This window comes from Salmo trutta, unplaced genomic scaffold (assembly GCF_901001165.1).
Source record: "Salmo trutta unplaced genomic scaffold, fSalTru1.1, whole genome shotgun sequence".
Taxonomy (NCBI): domain Eukaryota; kingdom Metazoa; phylum Chordata; class Actinopteri; order Salmoniformes; family Salmonidae; genus Salmo; species Salmo trutta.
The window spans coordinates 218336-243491 of NW_021822702.1; the positions used below are offsets into that span (position 1 = coordinate 218336).

The 25156-nt window shown below is 42.0% G+C and overlaps 1 protein-coding gene across 1 annotated transcript; it reads right to left on the reverse strand.

The window, feature by feature from the left end:
- Positions 1 to 1511: 1511 nt before the first annotated feature.
- Positions 1512 to 24761, reverse strand: LOC115183767 (acylphosphatase-2-like). Its single transcript, XM_029744857.1, has 5 exons — positions 24477 to 24761; positions 21554 to 21570; positions 21019 to 21128; positions 1697 to 1874; positions 1512 to 1523 (listed from the first exon to the last, which is right to left on the reverse strand). The coding sequence occupies exons 1-5, from the start codon at positions 24607 to 24609 to the stop codon at positions 1512 to 1514; spliced, it is 450 nt and encodes a 149-aa protein (XP_029600717.1). The 5' UTR covers positions 24610 to 24761.
- Between the last annotated feature and the right edge of the window lie 395 nt (positions 24762 to 25156).

The following is a 25156-nucleotide window of genomic DNA, read 5'->3' on the forward strand; positions in this document are numbered from 1 at the left end:
TAACCTCTACGGGCCACGGGGGCAGTATTGAGAATTTTGAAAGAAATATGTGCCCATTTTTAACTGCCTCCTACACCAACTCAGAAGCTAGGATATGCATATTATTAACACATTCGGATAGAAAACACTCTGAATTTTCTAAAACAGTTTGAATGGTGTCTGTAAGTATAACAAAACTCATATTGCAGGCAAAAACCTGTGAAAAATAGATTAAAAAAAATGAGAATTTTGTGACTGTACTATTTAGTGTCATTGTTTTAAAGATACCACAGTGAGAAAGGATTCAGTTCGCAACTCCTACTGCTTCCACTAGATGTCAACGATCTTTAGAAAGTTGTTGGAAGCATCTGTCATGAATACAGACCGAATTAGAAAGCTTACAAGTTGACACGTCATCACTTCATTTTTTGCGCCTGCGCATGAATCTGAGAAGAGTGCCTTTGTCATTATCGTTTATTCTAGACACTTGATAGGTTGTGTGAAAATATTACTGATGTTTACTGATGTTTCACGTTAAAAATGGAACAAAAGATTAGTGCTAAACAACGTTTGACATGTTTAAAACAAACGTAAATAGATTATTTACTAGGTTTTCTTTAGCTTTTCGACGTGACTTTACACTGCCCACCTCATTTTGTGGGAGCCTACTGAACGCTAACTATTTGGACATAAATTATGAACTTTGTCAAAAGAAACCACATTTGTTCTGGACCTGGGATCTCTGGCAGCGCCTTCTGATGGAGATAATCAAAGGTAAGGGGATATTTAGAATGTTATTATCGATATTAGATGATGCTAATGCTAACGGTATAGCTTAGCTTAGCTTAGCATATAGCTTATTGTTGTTAGCATAGTACCCAGTTTATGCAAAATGTGATTTCCCAGTAAAGTTATTTTGAGATCTGGCCATTCGGTAGCAATTACGAGATGATAATATATTATTCTTTGAATGACAATATTATAATTTACCAATGTTTTCGAATAGTAATTCCGTGATTTGTAATGCTGGATTCACTGGGTGCATTCGAGCCGAAAAAAATTCTGAATTTCACCGCGACTGTAAATGCTGTTTTTGGATATAAATATGAACTTGATGGAACTAAAAATGCATGTATTGTATAACATAATGTCCTATGAGTGTCATCTGATGCAGATTGTCAAAGGTAAGTGCATAATTCTAGCTAGTTTTCTGTCTGTTGATGCCCTTCTTTGAATTGGCTAAACATTACACGCAGCTATTGTCAATGTACTCTCCTCACATAACCTAACTTTATGCATTCTCCGTAATGCCTCTGAAAATCGGACAGCGTGGTTAGATTTAGGAGATATATCTTTCAAATGGAGGAAAATAGTTGATTATTTGATTTTTTGAAATGATTACTCTTGCAGTTTTGAATTCCCCGCCATGGTCACATGACAATGAATCCCAATACCGGGATAAGATCGGGATAAGATCCTCAACAGGTTTTAAAGGTTGACTATTATTGATATACATGGCATTTAAGTGCAATTTAAAACTTATTCTGTGGGTTACATGATAACATATTATAATACAAATAACATTTCTGGGTATCATTCAAATGATTATTGTTCAAACAATAAATAAATGACATAACAGGCCTTAGAATGACATTTAAAATTGTGAAGATATGAATATTACAGGACAAATCAAGCACCTTAGAAGTTGAGAAGCTACTAATTCCTTTGGAGCAGGCCTCAGGGTGGATATTTGCTGCTGTTGTGCTTTGTCACTGCTCTGGCAGTAGCGAATGCCAAAGCCATGGATTTCCAGTTTGGGGATGTCCCTCTCGTTAGAGAACTCAACGTGGTCAATGCGTGAGCTGGGACCCCCCACCTTACTCAAACACACCTTCCTACAGAGATAGAAACGGCGTACAATTCTGAGTCAAAACAACACCTAACAAACTGTCACTGGTCTTCAAAACCAGTTCTATAAAGACACGTTAGATGATTTTCAGTTTCAGACAATAATCTCTTCTGATAATATAGTACGTAGTCCAGGTGTTTTGATTAGGCTTCTAGGACTACTCCACTGATTCCATTGTACTGGACTAGTGGTTCTCAAACTTTTTATAGGCCCATACCCCTTCAAACATTCAACCTCCAGCTGCGTACCCCCTCTAGCACCAGGTTCAGCACACTCTCAAATGTTGTTTTTTGACATCATTGTAAGTCTGCCACACACACACACACTATACGATACATTTATTAAACATAAGAATGAGTGTGAGTTTTTGTCACAACCCAGCTCGTGGGAAGTGACAAAGAGCTCTTATAGGACCAGGGCACAAATAATAATCATCAATAATTTTGCTCTTTATTTAACCATCTTACATATAAGATCTTATTTGTTAGTCAAAAATTGTGAATAACTCACCACAGGTGAATAAGAAGGGTGTGCTTGAAAGGATGCACATAACTATGCAATGCTGGGTTGTATTGGAGAGAGTCTCAGTCTTAAATCATTTTCCACACACAGTCTGTGCCTGTATTTAGTTTTCATGCTAGTGAGGGCCGAGAATCCACTCTCACATAGGTACGTGGTTGCAAAGGGCATCAGTGTCTTAACAGAGCGATATGCCAAGGCAGGATACTCTGAACGCAGCCCAATCCAAAAATATGTCAGTGGCTTCTGATTAAATTCAGTTTTCACAGAACCGCTTGTTGCAATTTTGTTGAGGATCTCTTGTTCAGATATCAGTAAGTGGACTTGAGGCAGGGCATGAAAGGGATAACAAATCCAGTTGTTTGTGTCATCCGTTTTGGGAAAGTACCTGCGTAATTGCACACCCAACTCACTCAGGTGTTTCGCTATATCACATTTGACATTGTCCGTAAGCTTGAGTTCATTTGTACACACAAATCATGCAATGATGGAAAGTCCTGTGTGTTGTCCTTGTTAATGCAGACAGAGAAGAGCTCCATCTTCTTAATCATAGCCTCAATTTTGTTCCGCACATTGAATATAGCTGCGGAGAGTCCCTGTAATCCTAGATTCAGATCATTCAGGCGAGAAAAAACATCACCCAGATACAGAGCCAGTCCTGACCTCCCTGGGGCCCTAAGCAAAATTCTGCTAAGGGGCCCTCCTACCTGACCCGTGAGCCATGTAAACCATTTGCCATTGCCACACAGTCACACCCCAGTGCTCCCACTAGAGTCCTCCCTCCTTTAAAACAGTTTGCACCATCTGTCGGTCTAAGAATAAGTAAACGTATACAGAGCAGAATGAGGTATAAACAAACAATATTTATTATGTAGAATTCTATAGAATCTTAAGATAAGTGAATATTAACATAAATAAGAAATTGTAGAAAATATAAAATGTAGAAAATAATAAAATATAACACTGAGCTTTGGCTCTGCTGTCTGGTAATTAGTCCATTACTCACAATATTATACAATTAGCTTTGGCTCTACAATGTAAACATAAGCCTATAGGCTATGGCTGCAGCTATATGTCTTAAAATAGTCAAATAAAACCTATTCATCTGTGTGATTAACTTTGGTTCCCTCTACAGCCTGGGCATTTTCAGCATCAGCATGGGCACCAGTCTATCTGGACTGTCTGGAAGAAATTGAGAAAGTATGTCACATAGATAGTGAAGCCGTCATTTACACAAATGCACTTCTGTCATACAATCTTAAATGTTACTAAGTGTGTAAACATTTGAATGTTTGAAATAAAAATCTTACCATCAAAATATTCCTCTTCTGCAGTTTCTTGAGACAAAATCATCAATGATGTCATCATAGGACATGTGTTTCCCCACGTCATGATTTATGCTCATGATGGCAAGACCACTCAAACGTTCCTGTGACATGGAAGACCTCAGGTAGCTTTTGATGAGCTTTAATTTTGAAAAGCTCCTCTCTGCCGATGCTACTGTTACTGGTAGGGTGACTGCAATTCTTAGGGCTATCCAAAGGTTAGGATAGAATTCCTCCAGGTTTTTCTCACAGACAAAAGGAAAGCAGCTCAAAGGGAGTCATTTTATCTGGTGGCAGATCAGGTCAATTCTGAATCCACTGATGTCACAGTCATCTCTGAAGGTTAGAGTGTTTTCAACTTCCATGCAGTGAGTCTTAAAGATTCACGGGACATCTGAGAGGCAGTGCTGAAGTTCAGCAGCACTCCATATTTGGTTTTCACCTGGTTGAGTGTTTCAAATCTCTCATCCATAGATGTCACAGCAGAGTCGACCACAATGTTGAAGTAGTTGACTTCAAGGTTTTTCAGTGCATCAGTCACTGGTTCATCAGGAGCCTCATAGCTTAAATGCCTATTGCTGTTTCTCAGTGTCTTCTCTTTCAGAACAGCCTCCACATTCATTTCTTCACAAATGCTTTTGGCTGTTGTCTGGGCCTCAGAGAATCCAGTTTCCAGGTATGTGGTGAGGGAGGCCTTTGCATTTGAGATTAAATTCACTGCAATATCCAACTGCATTGAGGCGGGTTGGAGGAGCTTGTTCACCTTGTTTGTCATTGTCAGTATCTCACACCATACAACCCAGCAAATCAAGAAGCGGTAGGACCAAACTTCCTCTGCAAGGGGCCTTGCTTTAACAAAGTTAACCATTTTCACTGTCGTGTCCAAAATGTCTTTCAAGCTGTCAGGCATTCCCTTGGCAGCAAAAGCCTCTCGGTGGATGCTGCAGTGTACCCAAGTGGCGTTGGGAGCAACTGCTTGCACACCCATTACCACTCCACTATGTCTCCCTGTAATGGCTTTTGCGCCATCAGTACAGATACCAACACATCTTGACCACCAAAGTCCATTTGATGTCACAAAGCTGTCCAGTACATTATCCTCTCCTGTTGTTCTGGTTTCCAGAAGAGGATGTCTTCCTTAATTGACCCCCCATAAACGTAACGGACATATACCAGGAGCTGTGCTAGGCCCGCCACGTCTGTTGACTCATCCAGCTGTAATGCATAGAATTCACTGGCTTGTATGCGAAGCAGTAATTGTTTCATAACATCTCCTGCCATGTCACTGATGCGTCGTGAAACAGTGTTGTTTGATGAAGTCATTGTCTGTATAGTTTTTTTGGGCCTTTTCCCCCAGCATTGTCCCAGCCATATCTGTGGCAGCAGGAAGAATCAAGTCCTCCACAATAGTATGGGGCTTGCCTGTCCTAGCCACTCGGTAGCTCACCATATAAGCTGCTTCTAGCCCCTTCATATTAATGGTATCTGTTGCTTTTATACATGTCTTACTACTCGAAAGTCGTCTTAATTCTCACTCAAACTCCTGTGGCTTATTTTTCAAATTGGCATGTTTTGTTTCTAAATGTCTGCGCAAGACTGAAGCTTTCATTGAGTTGTGAGATAGTACTTGCATATATAATACACTGTGGCTGAGGAAAGGCACTACTCCCAATATAAGTGAACCCCAAATCAATGTAGTTCTCATCATATTTGCGCCTCTTCAATGGTCCAATGTCCCTGTCTGTTGTTTGGTGCTTTCCTGGGTAAGGGGGCAGTAGCTCTTCGGCTGCATCAGATTCCCAACTGTCAGTGTCCATGCTAGCTGGGCTAACAACAAATGTAGAATTACTGATGCTTGCATTGGATATGCTTGTGGAAGCAGAAAAACTTGTGTCGTCGACAGGTGTAGTACTGCTGGTAGTAGCAGTACTACCAGTAGAGCTGGTATGTGTCTCTATGGACGCGGGCCTTTTTTTTACTATTTATCCATTTTCGAGCAAACGGAATGAGCAGCAGCTACGTTTGGCTACATATGGACCGTTGGAGGAAACCTCACGAGAGAGTAACAGTTAATGTGATTGGATGTTAATTATTTGACTAGGCTACCTGTATTTGACATTGTGTTGTTATTTAGCTGAACACTAGATTCATTGAGTTGCAGACCGAGGCTCTGCATCTGTCCTCGTGCTCCTAGATCTTCGTGCCGCTTTTGATACCATCGATCACCACATTCTTTTGGAGAGATTGGAAACCCAAATTGGTCTACATGGACAAGTTCTGGCCTGGTTTAGATCTTATCTGTCGGAAAGATATCAGTTTGTCTCTGTGAATGGTTTGTCCTCTGACAAATCAATTGTAAATTTCGGTGTTCCTCAAGGTTCCGTTTTAGGACCACTATTGTTTTCACTATATATTTTACCTCTTGGGGATGTCATTCGAAAACATAATGTTACATTTCACTGCTATGCGGACGACACACAGCTGTACATTTCAATGAAACATGGTGAAGCCCCAAAATTGCCCTCGCTAGAAGCCTGTGTTTCTGACATAAGGAAGTGGATGGCTGCAAACTTTCTGCGTTTAAACTCGGACAAAACAGAGATGCTTGTTCTAGGTCCCAAGAAACAAAGAGATCTTCTGTTCAATCTGACAATTAATCTGGATGGTTGTACAGTCGTCTCAAATAAAACTGTGAAGGACCTCGGCGTTAATCTGGACCCTGATCTCTCTTTTGAAGAACATATCAAGACTGTTTCAAGGACAGCTTTTTTCCATCTACGTAACATTGCAAAAATCAGAAACTTTCTGTCCAAAAATGACGCAGAAAAATTAATCCATGCTTTTGTTACTTCTAGGCTGGACTACTGCAATGCTCTACTTTCCGGATACCCGGATAAAGCACTAAACAAACTTCAGTTTGTGCTAAATACGGCTGCTAGAATCCTGACTAGAACCAAAAAAATGTATCATATTACTCCAGTGCAAGCCTCCCTACACTGGCTTCCTGTTAAGGCAAGGGCTGATTTCAAGGTTTTACTGCTAACCTAAAAAGCATTACATGGGCTTGCTCCTACCTATCTTTCCGATTTGGTCCTGCCGTACATACCTACACGTACGCTACGGTCACAAGACCCAGGCCTCCTAATTGTCCCTAGAATTTCTAAGCAAACGGCTGGAGGTAGGGCTTTCTCCTATAGAGCTCCATTTTTATGGAATGGTCTGCCTACCCATGTGAGAGACGCAGACTCAGTCTCAACCTTTAAGTCTTTACTGAAGACTTATCTCTTCAGTAGGTCCTATGATTAAGTATAGTCTGGCCCAGGAGTGTGAAGGTGAACGGAAAGGCTGGAGCAACGAACCGCCCTTGCTGTCTCTGCCTTGCCGGTTCCCCTCTTTCGACTGGGATTCTCTGCCTCTAACCCTATTACAGGGGCTGAGTCACTGACTTACTGGTGTTCTTCCATGCCGTCCATGGGAGGGGTGCGTCACTTGAGTGGGTTGAGTCACTGACGTGGTCTTCCTGTCTTGGTTGGCGCCCCCCCCATGAGATTTTGTGGGCTATACTCGGCCTTGTCTTCGGACGGTAAGTTGGTGGTTGTAGACATCCCTCTAGTGGTGTGGGGGCTGTGCTTTGGCAAAGTGGGTGGGGTTATATCCTGCCTGTTTGGCCCTGTCCGGGGGTGTCATCGGATGGGGCCACAGTGTCTTCTGATCCCTCCTGTCTCAGCCTCCAGTATTTAAGCTGCAGTAGTTTGTGTCGGGGGGCTAGGGTCAGTCTGTTACATCTGGAGTATTCTCTTGTCTTATCCGGTGTCCTGTGTGAATTTAAATATGCTCTCTCTAATTCTCTCTTTCTCTCTTTCTTTCTTTCTCTCGGAGGACCTGAGCCCTAGGACCATGCCTCGGGACTACCTGGCATGATGACTCCTTGCTGTCCCCAGTCCATCTGGCCATGCTGCTGCTCCAGTTTCAACTGTTCTGCCTGCGGCTACGGAACCCTGACCTGTTCACCGGACGTGCTTGTTGCACCCTCGACAACTACTATGATTATTATTATTTGACCATGGTCATTTATGAACATTTTAACATCTTGACCATGTTCTGTTATAATATCCACCCGGCACAGCCAGAAGAGGACTGGCCACCCCTCATAGCCTGGTTCCTCTCTAGGTTTCTTCCTAGGTTTTTGGCCTTTCTAGGGAGTTTTTCCTAGGGAGTTTTTCCTAGCCACCGTGCTTCTTTCACATGCTTTGCTTGCTGTTTGGGGTTTTAGGCTGGGTTTCTGTACAGCACTTTGAGATTTCAGCTGATATACGAAGGGCTATATAAATAAATTTGATTTGATTTGATTTAGATGGTTAAAAAAAAAATTGCCAGTGAAACGAGGCTACTCAGGCGAGAAAAAAACCTCACCCAAATGTATTGCTCCGACGGAAAATATAAATTGACTGTTTAAAATGTGACTACATTTTTTTGTTTTTTAAATGTGAATCACATTTTTATTTGGCATACCCCGACGGCATATTACTGGGCTAAACAAAAAAGGGCAGGCAATGTATTAAACAATCTATTTGACCCAGGTCTGGTGTCAATGCACTGACAGACATAACAATAAATATTGCCAGCTACAGCCAAAATTTGGCTGTAATAGGCCACATGTTTTGAGTCCCCAGCATAATGCAAACACAATGAGATCAAGTCATGTTGGTGGTAATCATCTCATGGGTGCAAGCGATGAGCTAACACCAGAGGACCTATGTTCCCTTTCCTGTCAGTCTGTATGCTAAATCCCTCATGCTGTATTCTAGTGAATCAAGAGGTTACTAAATGCATTATGGTCCACTGAGGGCCCATCACTCCATTCTTATTGGATGAGTGCAAGCAGGAAGGCGCACCAGTTGGCAGTCGGAAGCTTTTTTCAAGGTACGTTTATGTTGAGACTGCCAGGAAAGCATCTTGCGTTGGAGGCTAGGATGGAGGAAATTGACTAACAATAATAGAGAGATGCATGTATCATTGCCATGGAAGAGATGTCTCATTCTCTTTTACGAGGGTGCATTGATATTTCCCCACTGTTTTCCCTTTCAATGAAATACAAGTAATTATACTGGTACACTAGGCTATGCGTTATCAAGTTGAGCACAGAGAGTGTCTGAGCTTTGGGAATACAGGATTAAAAAAAGCCTAGAAATTACAGACGACCCACTAATTAAAAAAAACATTGCTGTCTAGTTAACTCTGACACTGTTACACCTCAGTGCTGTCAAATATGTTGATTATTGTGCATTGTCCCTGACAAACTATATAAATAACTAAAATGTTATCAATACTGACATTGTAAATATGGGATACACACCAAGGTGTATAAAACAGAAAAAACACAAAGTTACAAATCTACTACCTAAAAATATAAACGCAACATGTAAAGTGTTGGTCCCATGTTTCATGAGCTGAAATAAAAGATCCAAGAAAGGTTCCATTCGCACAAAAAGCTTATTTCTCTCAAATTTTGTGCACAAGTTTGTTAGTGAGCATTTCTCCCTTGTCAAGATAATCCATCCACTAGGTGTGGCATATCAAGAAGCTGATTAAACAGCATTATCATTACACAAGTGCACCTTGTGCTGGGGAAAATAAAAGGCCACTGTAAAATGTGCAGTTAATGTCACACAACACACTTTTTATTTATTTAACCAGGAAAAGCCCATTGAGACCCAGAGTCTCTTTTTCAATGGAGTCCTGGCCAAGAAGGCAACAACAATCAATACATTACAGAATTAAAACATACAACAATACAATACAACATGATGCAGCCTAAAAAAAGCATTTACACTCCTCTGTAACAGAGTCTCCTATCAATATTTGTAATTAATTCAGTGGCACTAACATATCTAGATGAAGCATGGATTGTAGACTATTTCATGCCTCTGGTGTACAAGATGAGAAGGCAGTAATACTGTACATGTCCTGGGGACTTTAAGTAGCTACCACCTAGCAGACTGGGTATGGGCTTGTGGTGATTGAGACCAGACTACAGAGGTAAAGAGGGAGTTCACCCAAAAGGGCTTTGTAGACGAACACATACAAATGGAGCTTTCTACACATATGTCTCAACTTTTGAGGGAGCTTTCTGACACAGATGTCTCAACATTTGAGGGAGCACGCAATTGGCATGCTGACTGCATAAATATGCACCAGAGCTGTTGCCAGAGAATTTAATGTTCATTTTTCTACCTTAACCCTGGTGTTGTCTTAAGGGTAAAAAATGACCCTCCACTATGTTTAATAGCAGAGAAAACCCCCTAAATGATATTTTTTCTACTTGAAATTTGATGACTTTTCCTAGAGTGAACCCAACATTAGAAAAAGTGAAACATCGCCTTTGTTCATATTTCCATGAAAGCTGTACACCACCAGGGTACAAAGATTGTCTTAGGGCCACAAAGACACACACACACACACACACACACACACACACACACACACACACACACACACACACACACACACAATGAGAAATTGAGATTGTGTGCTACTGATTGAACTCATACAAAACGAAAACTTTCTTGTGCATGTGGAGCGTCTCCCCTCCACGACCCTACACATAACTCAAGTTCACAGACAAAATAAAACCAATTTCAGACAAAATAAAAAAAATCTGACACAATAAACAGTTCTTGAAAGCATTGTTTACTAATGGGGAATGCAGTCAGAGGCTATAAAGGTGCTGCAGATGACAGTCCCCCCAGTTCTCTCTTTGCTGAAGCCATGAGTGTACGTTTCAGTGCCCAACAGGTTGTAGATCAGATTTTTTCAGATGTCCAGGAAGAGCAAGAGAACAACGATTTAGAAAAGGAGGCGGTATCTGAAGAAGAATACAACCCAGAGCGTGATGCATCATCAATCCCCCAAGCTGAAAGAGATATTTTTGTCAAAGAACAGCAAATGGTCCTTGTCACCATATCACAACCAGGGCAGGATGGCAGCACAAAATGTCATAAGGATGACCCCAGGGCCCACAAGACATGCAGTTGCCCATGCCCAGGACATTGTCTCAACATTTTACAAAAAAATCATCCTGGAGATGGCAAATTTGGAGGTTTTCCGTAAATATGGAGACAACTGGAAAAGGATGGATGAGATTTACCTGCATGCCTACATAGGGCTGCTAATCTTAGCGGGTGTGTATAGGTCCCGAGGCAAGGCTACATGTAGTCTCTGGGATGCAGAGAGTGGAAGGGTGATTTTCCGTGCCACGATGCCACTGAAAGTCTTTCACACTTTCTCAAGAATGCTACGATTTGAGTCAAGACCTGCAAGACATGTGAGAGCCAAACTGGCAGTCATAAGAGAGGTCTGTGAGAAGTGGGTAGAGTGCCTGCTACACAGGGAAGCCGACCAGTGGAGACCTGGAGAAGAACCAGGGGATGCGGGTTGTGCTTGATGTGACAGATGGACTGAGGGGGCACAATGTCACGTGTGATAATTTCTTCACCTCTTATGAACTCAGCCAGCAGCTCCTGAAGAGGAAGATCACCATGGTTGGCACAGTTAGAAAGAACAAGCCTGAGCTCCCCCCTGCACTCCTCGCAACAAGAGGGAGAGAGGCCTTCTCATCAAAGTTTGCCTTCACCCCACCACCACTCTAGTTTCTTACCTCCCAAAAAGGAACAAGAATGTGGTCCTCCTGAGCACACTGCAAAAAATGGCTGAGATCAGTGATCGTGAGGACAGGAAACCAGCCATTATATTGGACTACAACCACAGCAAAGGACACGTGGAGAACCTGGATAAGGTAATTGGAACTTACAGCTGCAGGAGGATGACTGCCCACTGGCCCCTGGTCATCTTCCATAACATCATTGATGTGTCCTCATACAATGCCTTCTTGATATGGAACAAGATCAACCCTACTTGGATGCCTGATAAGTGGAACAAGAGGAAGGTGTTCATGGAGCAGCTGGGAAAGGCACTTGTAACCCCACACATTCAAAAGGAGAGCCTCCCCCGCACAGCAGCCTCTGCAACGCTTGTGAAAGCTGTTCAGGGGGCTGAATCTTGTCCTGATCCAGCTGCGGCAGCAGCTGGGGCAGGCAAGAGGAGGAGATGCCAATTCTGCCCTCAAAGAAGGACTGTAAAACAAATACTATGTGCTGCACATGTGAGAAATACATCTTCAAAGTCCATGCACACACATTTGCGTACTGTGCTAGTTGATTGATTTATGTCCTTCATGTTTTTGTTTTGCATCTATTATCTTATTTATTGTTGTTGTTTATACACCTTGTGGGTGGAGGCAATGGTTCAAAAAATGGGAGAAGACTAGTATTTTGTAGCTGAATTCCTCATTGTACAGTATATAAGAATATATCACTATGTTGCCAAAAAAGTTCAAGATTGTTATTGTTTCCCTTCAATAAAATGCATTCAAAACTACTTTCTGCACATTTCTTCTACTTTCTTAGGCTATACAAGTGCTATCACTTTCTTCCAAGATGGCGTAGCAGTCAGACGTCTTTTGTCTTTGTCTTGTCTCGTCCCATGTATATATATAAACTCTGACCCCCGTATAATTCTAAAGAGAAACTATAAACACTTCTCAGAGCAAGCCTTTATCCATGACCTTTATTATTCCGAGCTTTTATCCGTAAACTGCATAATGGACCCAGTTTTAGCGTTCTCTTTCTTTTTCTAAATGTTTACCTTCATGGCTGATAAACACGCCCCGTTAAAGCGACTTAGGGTAAAAAATCTAACTAATCCTTGGTTCTCCTGTGATTTGAAAATCCTTTTTCTGCAAAAGAATCAAGCATGGGCCTTGGCGAGGAAAACTGGTGAAACAGCTGATTGGCTGCTTTTTAGGCAGTTGAGAAATAAATGGACCGGAGGAATAAAAAAGGCTAAATCTAGGTTCTTGATGCTATGACAGAGTCTGCTGGTGATTCCACTAAATTCTGGAAAACTGTCAACTCACTTAAACGAGGAAACTCCTTGACTTCCCTGCCGAAGCAAATTACATCAGAATCTGGGATCATCAGTGACCGAACTGAAATGTTGATGTTTTTAATAAGCATTGAAAAAATGGCCAATATGATCCTGACCGGTCTATTGTTTCAGCCCCTCGGCCTTGAGCTCATGTGGAAAACAGTAAGCCGGTTTTTAATTTTCAAAAAGTCACAGAAGATGAGGTCTTATCTGCACTATCTGCTATAGATTCTAAGAGATCATTAGGCGCTGACAATCTGGATCCATATTTACTCAAGTGTGCGGAACCTATTATTGCTAGTGTAGTGACGCATATTTTTAATCAAACATTTGTCGTAGGAAAGATTCCTAAATCTTGGAAAACAGCTTTTGTTTTACCACTCCTCAAGGGAGGTGATGGTAGTGAATTGGATAATTATCGGCCCATCTCTAAGCTCTCCTGTTTGGCTAAAATTCTAGAGTCACTGGTGAATAGGCAACTACAATCTTTTTTAACTGTTAACAATACTCTTTCTAGTTATCAGTCTGGCTTTAGACCTAAACACAGTACTATTACGGCCACTGCACGTGTTGTAAATGATATTACTAATGCCCTAGATAATAGAAAGTATTGTGCCACCTTGTTCATAGATTTATCTAAAGCTTTTGACACTGCGATACTTTTGGGTAAGCTGTCGTCAATAGGACTGGGATTGGATGCCTGTCATTGATTTCATGACTATCTAAAGGATAGAAGTCAGGCTGTTAGAGTCGACGGCATCCAGTCAGAGCCATTGGAGCTGGTTAAAGGGGTCCCACAAGGTTCTATACTTGGTCCATTACTGTTCACTCTCTACATAAACAATATCGGTGATGAGATAAGAAAGTGTCAAATTCATTTATATGCTGATGACACTGTCATGTACTCTATCGCTTCAACGGCTGACCAAGCATTATCACTATTGGAGACAGATTTTAAGATATTACAAGGGTCTTTTATACAGCTGAAACTTGTTTTAAATGCAAAGAAAACACATTTTATGATTTTTAATAGGTTCAAATAGTTGGTTGAAAATACACTTGCACTTACGAGCTTAGATGGTTCTCGAATTAATCAGGTCTTTGCATATAAATACTTAGGGATATGGTTGGATGATAAACTGTCTTTTAAAATGCATATTGACGAACTTTGTATCAATCTAGGCTTCCTCTATAGAAACAGGACATGTTTGTCTTCTACAAATAGAAGATGGATCCGTTTTTTTCTAAAGTATTTCTATTTTCCTCCGAACTGGAATATCATAACTGAAGCTAGTTAGCTAACTAGCTATCAGCTATCAGTCAGCTAACCACTGCTAGCGGTCATCAGCTAACCTTTAGCTTGGAAAGCTCTCGCCAGTTCGTACAACACGTTTCAAACCAGAGCATACCGGGCCTATTTTTCTCTCCATATCCCCGGATTCCTATCGCAAACTCTGAACCTTTTCATCTGGATCATCGCAGCTAGCTAACCGCAACCCGGGTTGACTACTCCTGGCTAAAGTTTCCGTCCCGGTGCTAGCACCAACTAGCCTAGAGCTAGCCCATGCTAGACCCATCTCCCGGCTAGGGCTCCTGGGCTACTCCTGAAGCCCACTCCTCAGCTACAATATCCAAACCCCTTCTACTGCTGGTACGGGGCACGGAACCCCGCCGATCCATCATGACTGGAATACTGACATAATCTGCCCGAGGATCCCAACAGGCCCCTCAGGCACGACGTCCCCTGAAGGCCCATTCTGCTAACCGCGGCCTGCTAGCTATCTAGAGCATTTTGGACAGATAGCTGATCCATCGGCCAGTTTCTTGGACCACTATACCCATTTTGCCAATTGGACTTGGACCCCTCTGCTACTTTGAACCCTACTAATTCCATGACTGGTCTATCGACGTCACCGCACGAGGAGGCAAAAACAGACTTTCCCCCATCGCGACGTCCCTCTAAGACCCTTATGCTAGCTTGCTAGCCCCGGCCTGCTAACTGGTAGCTTGCTAGCCCTGGCCTGCTAACTGTCTGAATCGCCGTGTCCCCAGCCAGCTCAACCACTCACTGGATCCATACGATCACTTGGCTATGCATGCCTCTCCCTAATATTAATATGCCTTGTCCATTACTGTCCTGGTTAGTGATTACTGTCTTATTTCACTGTAGAGACTCTAGCCCTGCTCAATATGCCTTAACCAACCATGTTGTTCCACCTCCCACATATGCGATGACATCACCTGGTTTAAACGTCTCTAGAGACTATATCTCTCTCATCATTACTCAATGCCTAGGTTTACCTCCAATGTACTCTATTCCTACCATACCTTTGTCTGTACATTATGCCTTGTATCTATGCTATCGTGCCCAGAAACCTGCTCCCTTTACTCTCTGTTCCAAACGTGCTAGACGGCCAGTTCTTATAGCCTTTAGCCGTAACCTTATCCTACTTCTCCTCTGTTCCTCTGGTGATGTAGAGGTTAATCCAGTGCCTAGCTCCACTCCTACTCCCTAGGTGCTCTCATTTGTTGACTTCTGTAACTGCAAAAGCCTTGGCTTCATGCATGTTAACATTAGAAGCCTACTCCCTAAGTTTGCTTTATTCACTGCTTTAGCACACTCTGCCAACCCGGATGTCTTAGCCGAGTCTGAATCCTGGTTTAGGAAACCCACCAAACCCCCACGAAATGTCCATCCCTAAGTATAACATTTTCTGCCAAGATAGAACTGCCAAAGGGGGCGGTGTTGCAATCTACTGCAGAGATAGCCTGCAGAGTTCTAACTTACTATCCAGGTCTGTACCAAAACAATTCGAGCTTCTACTTCTAAAAATGCACCTTTCCAGAAACAAGTCTCTCATCGTTGCCACTTGCTATAGACCACCCTCTGCCCCCAGCTGTGCCCTGGACACCATATGTGAATTGATTGCTCCCCATCTATCTTCTGAGCTCGTGCTGCTAGGTGACCTAAACTGGGACATACTTAACACCCCGGCCATCCTACAATCTAAGCTTGATGCCCTCAATCTCACACAAATTATCAAATGAACCTACCTACCAAATCCGTAAACACGGGCACCCTCATAGATATCATACTAACTAACTCGCCCTCCAAATACACCTCTGTAGGTTTCAACCAAGATCTCAGCGATCACTGCCTCATTGCCTGCATCCGTAATGGGTCTGCGGTCAAACAACCACCCCTCATCACTGTCAAATGCTCCCTAAAACACTTCAGCGAACAGGCCTTTCTAATCAACCTGGCCGGTGTATCCTGGAATGACATTGACCTCATCCCATCAATAGAGGATGCCTGGTTATTCTTTAAAAGTGCCTTCCTCACCATCTTAAATAAGCATGCTCCATTCAAAAAATGTAGAACCAGGAATAGATATAGCCCTTGGTTCACTCCAGACCTGTCTGCCCTTGACCAGCACAAAAACATCCTGTGGCGTTCTGCATTAGCATCGAATAGCCCCCGTGATATGCAACTTTTCAGGGAAGTTAGGAACCAATATACACAGGCAGTTAGGAAAGCTAAGGCTAGCTTTTTCAAACAGAAAATTGGATCCTGTAGTACAAACTCAAAAACTTCTGAGACACTATAAAGTCCATGGAGAATAAGAGCACCTCCTCCCAGCTGCACACTGCACTAGGCTAGGAAACACTGTCAGTACCGATAAATCCACAATAATTGAGAATTTCGGCTAGCCATGCTTTCCACCTGGCTACCCCTGCCCTGCGGTCAACAGCCCTGCGTTCCCCACAGCAACTCACCCAAACCTCCCCCACTTCTCCTTTACCCAAATACAGATAGCTGATGTTCTGAAAGAGCTGCAAAATCTGGACCCCTACAAATCAGCCGGGCTAGACAATCTGGACCCTCTCTTTCAAAAATGATCAGCCAAAATTGTTGCAACCCCTATTACTAGCCTGTTCAACCTCTTTCGTGTTGTCTGAGATTCCAAAAGATTGGAAAGCTGCCGCGGTCATCCCCCTCTTCAAAGGGGGAGACACTCTAGACCCAAACTGCTACAGACCAATATCTATTCTACCCTGCCTTTCTAAGGTCTTTGAAAGCCAAGTTAACAAACAGATTACCGACCATTTCAAATCTCACCGTACCTTCTCCGCTATGCAATCTGGTTTCAGAGCTGGTCATGGGTGCACCTCAGCCACGCTCAAGGTCCTAAACGATATCATAACCGCCATCGATTAGAGACATTACTGTGCAGCCATATTCATCGATCTGGCTAAGGCTTTCGACTCTGTCAATCACACCATTCTTATTGGCAGACTCAACAGCCTTGGTTTCTCAAATGATTGCCTCGCTTGGTTCACCAACTACTTCTCCGATAGAGTTCAGTATGTCAAATTGGAGGGCCTGTTGTCCGGACCTCTGGCAGTCTCTATGGGGGTGCCACAGGGTTAAATTGTCGGGCTGACTCTCTTCTCTGTATACATCAATGATGTTGCTCTCACTGCTGGTGATTCTTTTGATCCACCTCTTCGCAGACGACAACATTCTGTATACCTCTTGCCCTTCGTTGGACACTGTGTTAACTAACCTCCAGATGAGCTTCAATGCCATACAACTCTCCTTCCGTGGCCTCCAACTGCTCTTAAATGCAAGTCAAACTAAATGCATGCTCTTCAACCGATCGCTGCCCACACCTGCCCGCCCGTCCAGCATCACTACTCTGGACGGTTCTGACTTAGAATATGTGGACAACTACAAATGCCTAGGTGTCTGGTTAGACTGTAAACGCTCCTTCCAGACTCACATTAAACATCTCCAATCCAAAATTATATCTAGAATTGGCTTACTATTTCGCAACAAAGCATCCTTCACTCATGCTGCCAAACATACCCTCGTAAAACTGACCATCCTACCGATCCTCGACTTCGGCCATGTCGTTTACAAAATAGCCTCCAACACTCTACTCAACAAATTGGATGCAGTCTATCACAGTGCCATCCGTTTTGTCACCAAAGCCCCATATACTACCCACCACTGCGACCTGTATGCTCTCGTTGGCTGGCCCTCGCTTCATACTCATCGCCAAACCCACTGGCTCCAGGTCATCTACAAGTCTCTGCTAGGTAAAGCCCTGCCTTATCTCAGCTCACTGGTCACCATAGCAGCACCCCCCGTAGCACCCGCTCCAGCAGGTATATCTCACTGGTCACCCCCAAAACCAATTCTTCCTTTGGCCGCCTCTCCTTCCAGTTCTCTGCTGCCAATGACTGGAACAAACTGCAAAAATCTCTGAAGCTGGAGATTCTTACCTCCCTCACTAGCTTTAAGCGCCAGCTGGCATAGCAGCTCACAGATCACTGCACCTGTAACCACGCCAGCCCAGGACCTCCACACCCGGCTTCTTCACCTGCGCGATCATGTGAGACCAGCCACCTGGACAGCTGATGAAACTGAGGATGATTTCTGTCTGTAATAAAGCCCTTTGGTGGGGAAAAAAATCATTCTGATTGGCTGGGCCTGGCTCCCCAGTAGGTGGACCTGGCTGCCAAGTGGATGGACCTTTGCCCTCCCAGCCCACCCATGGCTGCGCCCCTGCCTAGTCATGTGAAATCCATAGATTAGGGCCTAATGAATGTATTTAAATTGACTGACTATCTTATATGAACTGTGTAACTCAGTAAAATCTTTTAAATTGTTGCGTTTATATTTTTATTCAGTATACATTGACAAACTAGTATAGCACATTTCTGAATCACAGACCACACACATACACAGATAATTTTAAATAGGTACTACATTCGGACACAGGACATTATAGTATTATAAACAATGCATTAAGTGCATAGATCTACCCAGTTTTTCAGGAAACCAAACCCTAACAAAAGAAAACAGGGAAATTGGAAAATAATTGCACTTGCTAGCTGCCAAGGGAGGGAGGTATTTAGCCAAATGAATCCTTTAAGAACACCCACCCTTGCTTGTTTACAAATCCCTATCTCGTATATCTGAGTAGTTGGCAGAGGAAGATCTTTATTGGATGTCTATGACCTCTCATTCCCCTTTGCGTTTTCTGTAGAGGTGAGAGTAAAAGCTTTGAAAACATACTCCTTCTCTCTCACTCTACCACATCCGCTGGTCAATGACCCTTTCCCCTGAAGTGTGCACTCATCCACTCACTCTCAAGGTTTTAAAAGCACTGGATTGGTGCAAGCATGGGCAAAAGGGAGTTTCCTGAGATAAACGAATGAGAGGCTGGCACACGGAATATAGCTGCTTTATTTCTGCACAATGAATACACAATGAATTTGGGTGCAGCAATAATGCACTGGGAAGCAGCCATATTCTGAATGCGGCCATCTCATTCCTTTTTCTCAGTAATATTCTTTAGTCCAGCACCGGTATTTGGAAACTTAGGATTTGCATATCACCCTCCTTTTCTTCAAGGGGGAGTTTCTACCATACACCAGCCCATTCCTTTTAAATCCATGAGGGGGAGTTTGCGAGCGCACACTTTAGGGGATAAAGAATCAGGCCACAGCCTGTGACTAGGCATGGGGAGCTAGGCATGGGGAGCTCTATTCTAGAGTATTCCATGGTGCAGGGATAATTAACTAGATTCAGACGCGTGCCAATTCCTTCTTGAGAGGATGGTCAGGGGGTCAGAACATAATAAACAGTTATTTTTAGACTGCAAATTGACCTCAAGAAGCACAAACAGATATAACATTTGACTAAAACATAATAATTTCACACCTTTCTTACATTTGTATACACTTTATTTATTTATTTATTTATTTTAAAAATTTAAACTGCATTGTTGGTTAGGGGCTCGTAAGTAAGTATTTTACTGTAAGGTCTACCTGTTGTGTTCGGCGCATGTGACTAATACAATTTGATTTGATTTGATCCCATATCTCTATTATGTGTGGTAATACTTTTGAACAGATTTTCTAAATAATAATCACTTAGAGCTGATTTGCTGGGTTTTTTTTACGGTCTTTTATATCCAACAATCACTTTTGGTTTTTGCTCAAAATAATCCACCAGTTGGGGAACCCTGGCATTTGGTAAGAGTCTGGTCATATGACGACACTTACTGGCAAAGTAGTGTATTGCATTCTCAATATACTGAGGTATTATCTCTAGTAAAGACAGAAAGTAAGTAAAATGCATGTCCTCTGTTAAGCTCTCACAAATGTCATGATATTAAAGTAGCTGCATGGTGTCAGTGACACTTGCCTGGTTTCAACCAAAGTAACTGCTCTGAGGTACGACTACATTTTATTACTATTTTTTGCACTGACTTTTGCAGAGGCTCTATGTACACTTACTGGACTCTAACCACACACTCACACATACTACACTGACACTCCAACACACACACACACACACACACACACACACACACACACACACACACACACACACACACACACACACACACACACACACACACACACACACACACACACATTCACACTCTTCACATACGCTGCTGCTAGTCTGTTTATTATCTATCGTCACTTTTCCCCTACCTACATATACATATTACCTCAATTACCATGACTAACCCCGTACCCCTGCACATTGACTCGGTACCGGTACCCCCTGGATATTGCCTCATAATTGTTATTTGATTGTGTTATGTTTTCCTTTTAGCAAATATTTCTTACTTTTTTTAAACTTTGCATTGTTGGCTAAGGGCTCGTAAGTAAGCATTTCACAGCAATGTCTACACTTGTTGTATGTGGCGCATGTGACAAATACAATTTGATACATGTAGTATAGGCATCATTAAACACCTTACTTACAAGTATGAAGTGGTATTAGTTGTTAAAAGCATTTATGAGCATGTATGATTTATGATTAGAATAAGGGTTATAATATGTTATGACTGTGTAGCAAAATGTCAACCAACTCAAAAACTGTCTTTAAATGGTAACGTAAAATACAAATATTGATTGAGTGTTGTGATGCAGAGGGCTAAATTCCATTGAACCAGCATGGCAGTATTGACACAGTATCATGTAAAAATGACCACAACAGACTGTAGTGCTGTAAAAATAAAACAATAAACAGGTAGACGCACCCCTCACGTTGCTGATTACAGTTTACAGAATAAGATGTGTGCAGCAGAGGAGGCTGGTTTGACTCCGTTCCATTAATTCCTTAACAGACATTTCAATGAGCCCCTCTTCCTATAGCTCCTCCCACCAGCCTCTGGTGTGCAGTAGTTTGTAAACCAAGACATTGCAATGGAATGGTTCATTGAATCGTGTCCTATCTAATGAATTGTATTGTCTATCTCAGATTGAACTTACATTTCATTGACCTTGTCATGGGACCCCTGTACCTGGCCTACCACTGTCCCTTCTCTTGTGTTCTTCACCCAGCCATTAACACCCAGCCTCTTCCCCTGGTCTTCTGTGTACTGGAAAACACAGGACCAAAGGTAAGGAAGGAAAAATGGCACAGGGGGTGTAATGTTAGTGAACTAACTGGGGTTATCTTCTTATAAAGATAACACTGTACAATGTATCTTAGAATCAGAACCAAAGATTATCTTCACTTTATGTAGGCTATATTAAAATACTAGCACACTTCAATTGATCAATACGTATGGAACACAACATTTAAAAAGAACACATAATCTAAAAAGAAGAATAAAGTTCGATGAAAGACAGGGTTATACTAACACATGTTGCAAATCAAAATGGAATGCGATGGGTTTTAAAATATATATTTTGTTCTACTTCTATTTTCAATTAGTATGTGTATATATATGTATATGTATGTATATGTATTTTTTTAAATAGCCTTTTGCATGTTGAGGAAAATGTAAGTTAAGTTGCTCACCATTCTGAAGCAAACACCTGTAAGAACAAAACAAACATTAAAAAAAATATGGGTAATTCATATCCAAATTTTCCAGATTAATTATATCTTGCTTTATTGACTTGATGCACTGATCTTGTATGCTTTCAGAGACTAGAAACTCTCGAGAATCTAAGGGGTCATACCCAGCCCTCTTTGGTTCTCATTCAAACCATTGACCACAGCATGGCCAATGTGTACAACATTCCCCATGCGTGAAATACCGTTTCACATCACCTCAACAAAAAAATGAAAATACAAAAGATACACTTACTGTGCACAGTTTTAACACAGATTCCAACGGAGGTGTTTTGCGTTGCACATTTACCTTCACTATGACACTTCCTGAGCTACTGGAATCTAAGACGGCAAAACAAAATTATAATATTGTCTTGAAGCTATTACACTTCTTCCCCTGGTCTTTTGCGTTTCTTTGTAAAGTTATTTTGGGATGATAACCTGTTAGGGCTAGGGGGCAGAAAGCGAAGCTGGGAGACTAACATTGCTATGGGGTGTCCCTGTGACTATCAGGAAGACCGGATCTGGACTCTTTTGTGTCCAGGCGACTAAAACGTCTACAACCTACCCTTGTCCTATACACAAACGAGTACACTCAAAGTCCAAGCTGGGCGCTCTGGTGTTTGCTACGCAAACGAAACCCACATTTTTTGTAACCTGACATGTATCTATGTATTGTGTATGTATACAATGTGCCTTTTCTTCCAATAATACACAACCATACCAACCAGAATTTCGTTATGTCTTTTATTTCACATTTCAATATCATCACTGTATATCACAACATACTATAGTACCTATGGCATGGATAGCACTGACATTCAGTAAGGCAGAGTGTAACAATATAAAACAAACAATAACCATCGCCATCAAGTCCTACGTGGAGTCAATGTGGGCTCCGGTCGTAGGGGGCCAAGACCCTGTCTCTCACGGGGGACGGCTTTGTCAACGTGATTAACCTGTTAGGGCTAGGGGGCAGTATTTACACGGCCGGATAAAAAACGTACCCGATTTAATCTGGTTACTACTCCTACCCAGTAACTAGAATATGCATATAATTATTGGCTTTGGATAGAAAACACCCTAAAGTTTCTAAAACTGTTTGAATGGTGTCTGTGAGTATAACAGAACTCATATGGCAGGCAAAAACCTGAGAAGATTCCAAACAGGAAGTACCCTCTCTGACCATTCCTTGGGCTTCTTGTCTCTGTTTATTGAACATTTAGGATCTTTGCTGTAACGTGACACTTCCTACGGCTCCCATAGGCTCTCAGAACCCAGGAAAAAGCTGAATGATGTAATTCCAGCCGCTGGCTGAAAAACATTAGCGCCTTTGGTAAGTGGCCGATCAGAGGACCATCAGACTGAGGCTCGTGCACGAGGGGATCCCATGTTTTTATTTTCTCTCTCTTTGAACGTAAACACGATTTCCCGGTCAGAATATTATCACTTTTTTACGAGAAAAATGGCATAAAAATTGATTTTAAACAGCGGTTGACATGCTTCAAAGTACGGTAATGGAATATTTAGACATTTTTTGTCACGAAACGCGTCGGGCGCGTAACCCTTATTTACCCTTTCGGATAGTGTCTTGAACACACGAACAAAACGCCGCTATTTGGATATAACTATGGATTATTTGGGACCAAACCAACATTTGTTATTGAAGTAGAAGTCATGGGAGTGCATTCTGACGAAGAACAGCAAAGGTAATAACATTTTTCTTATAGTAAATCTGACTTTGGTGAGGGCTAAACTTGCTGGGTGTCTAAATAGCTAGACCTGTGATGCCGGGCTATCTACTTAGAATATTGCAAAATGTGCTTTCACCAAAAAGCTATTTTAAAATCGGACATAGCGAGTGCATAGAGGAGTTCTGTATCTATAATTCTTAAAATAATTGTTATGTTTTTTGTGAACGTTTATCGTGAGTAATTTAGTAAATTCACCGGAAGTTTGCGGGGGGTATGCTAGTTCTGAATGTCACATGCTAATGTAAAAAGCTGTTTTTTGATATAAATATGAACTTGATTGAACAAAACATGCATGTATTGTATAACATAATGTCCTTGGTGTGTCATCTGATGAAGATCATCAAAGGTTAGTGCTGCATTTAGCTGTGGTTTGGGTTTATGTGACATTATATGCTAGCTTGAAAAATGGGTGTCTGATTATGTTTTGCTTCCGCTGTAAAGCCTTTTTGAAATCGGACAGTGTGGTTAGATTAACGAGAGTCTTGTCTTTAAAATGGTGTAAAATAGTCATGTTTGAGAAATTGAAGTAATAGCATTTCTAAGGTATTTGAATAACGCGCCACAGGATTCCACTGGCTGTTACGTAGTTGGGACGATTTCGTCCCACCTACCCTAGAGAGGATAACTAAGTTCGCAATCAAGGATAAATTGTTTTTAGATAGAGTAATTCATGCCTAGATCAATTCCCCTCAGCAATATTCAATGACTTCAATGCATTAGAAGGGCTAACTTGCACCATGCCATAGCAGCATGCTAATTGTTACCAAACTTGCCTACTCAGTGAATATACTTCAGGCAGTGTGCACTGTGTGAGTTAACGTTTTTATATACAGGCACAGGCTCTTCCCCAAGGCAGACAGCGGTCTAAGGCACTGCATCTCAGTGCAAGAGGCATCACTACAGTCCCTGGTTCGAATCCAGGCTGTATCACATCCGGCTGTTATTGGGAGTCCCATAGGGCGGCGCACATTTGGCCCAGCGTGTCCGGGTTTGGCTGGGGTAGGCCGTCATTGTAAATAAGAATTTGTTCTTAACTAACTTGCCTAGTTAAAGAAAGGTTAAATAAAAAATAAAAATGATAATTACAAAAAAACTGCTTCAAATGCGCAGGGTAGCCTAGTAAGCCCACCTACCCTGGACATTCCCAAATATCTCAAAATCTACAGAGGCAAGCTTTTCACCTCCACTATTAACGTTGGTAGACATGGCAAGTATAAGAACCACTGAGAATAAAACTAAACTATATAGGCTTTCCACACAACCCATGCAATAAAGCCAGGCCCTCTCCCGGCTGACAGATTTAGCTACTTTAGTTGCTTCTTCTTCTGCTTCTTCTCCTAATTTAACCAACTTTAATGGTGAATTACTACCAACTACTGGACCAGACAGAGAAGGTCTAAAGCCTGCCTAATCTCGGAAAACCAGATCTAAAATCGTGCGTAATTGCGTCAGATTCTCCATACCGTCTGTCCACGAGAGATTAAACCCTGTGATAGTAATTAATTATAGGGGGGGGGGGGCTTATAATTGTCCTGTTACAAAGAAGTGCATAATGGAAATGTATTGTTTTGCATATCCCAAGAAATCCCCTTGGGGCAATTAGAGCTAAGGGCCATGCTCAAATGTAGCAAAATATCTATATATATGTTTTACCTTGTCAGGTCCGGTTTTGAAACCAGCAAACTTTACAATTACTGGCTCAACACTATAACCTCAAGGCTACCTGCCATCCCTTGTTCTGATGTTTAGCTGACGTTAAGCTTACACTGATTTTGTACTCAAGTGCTCAAGGTTTAATGTAAGAGGTCCCCCA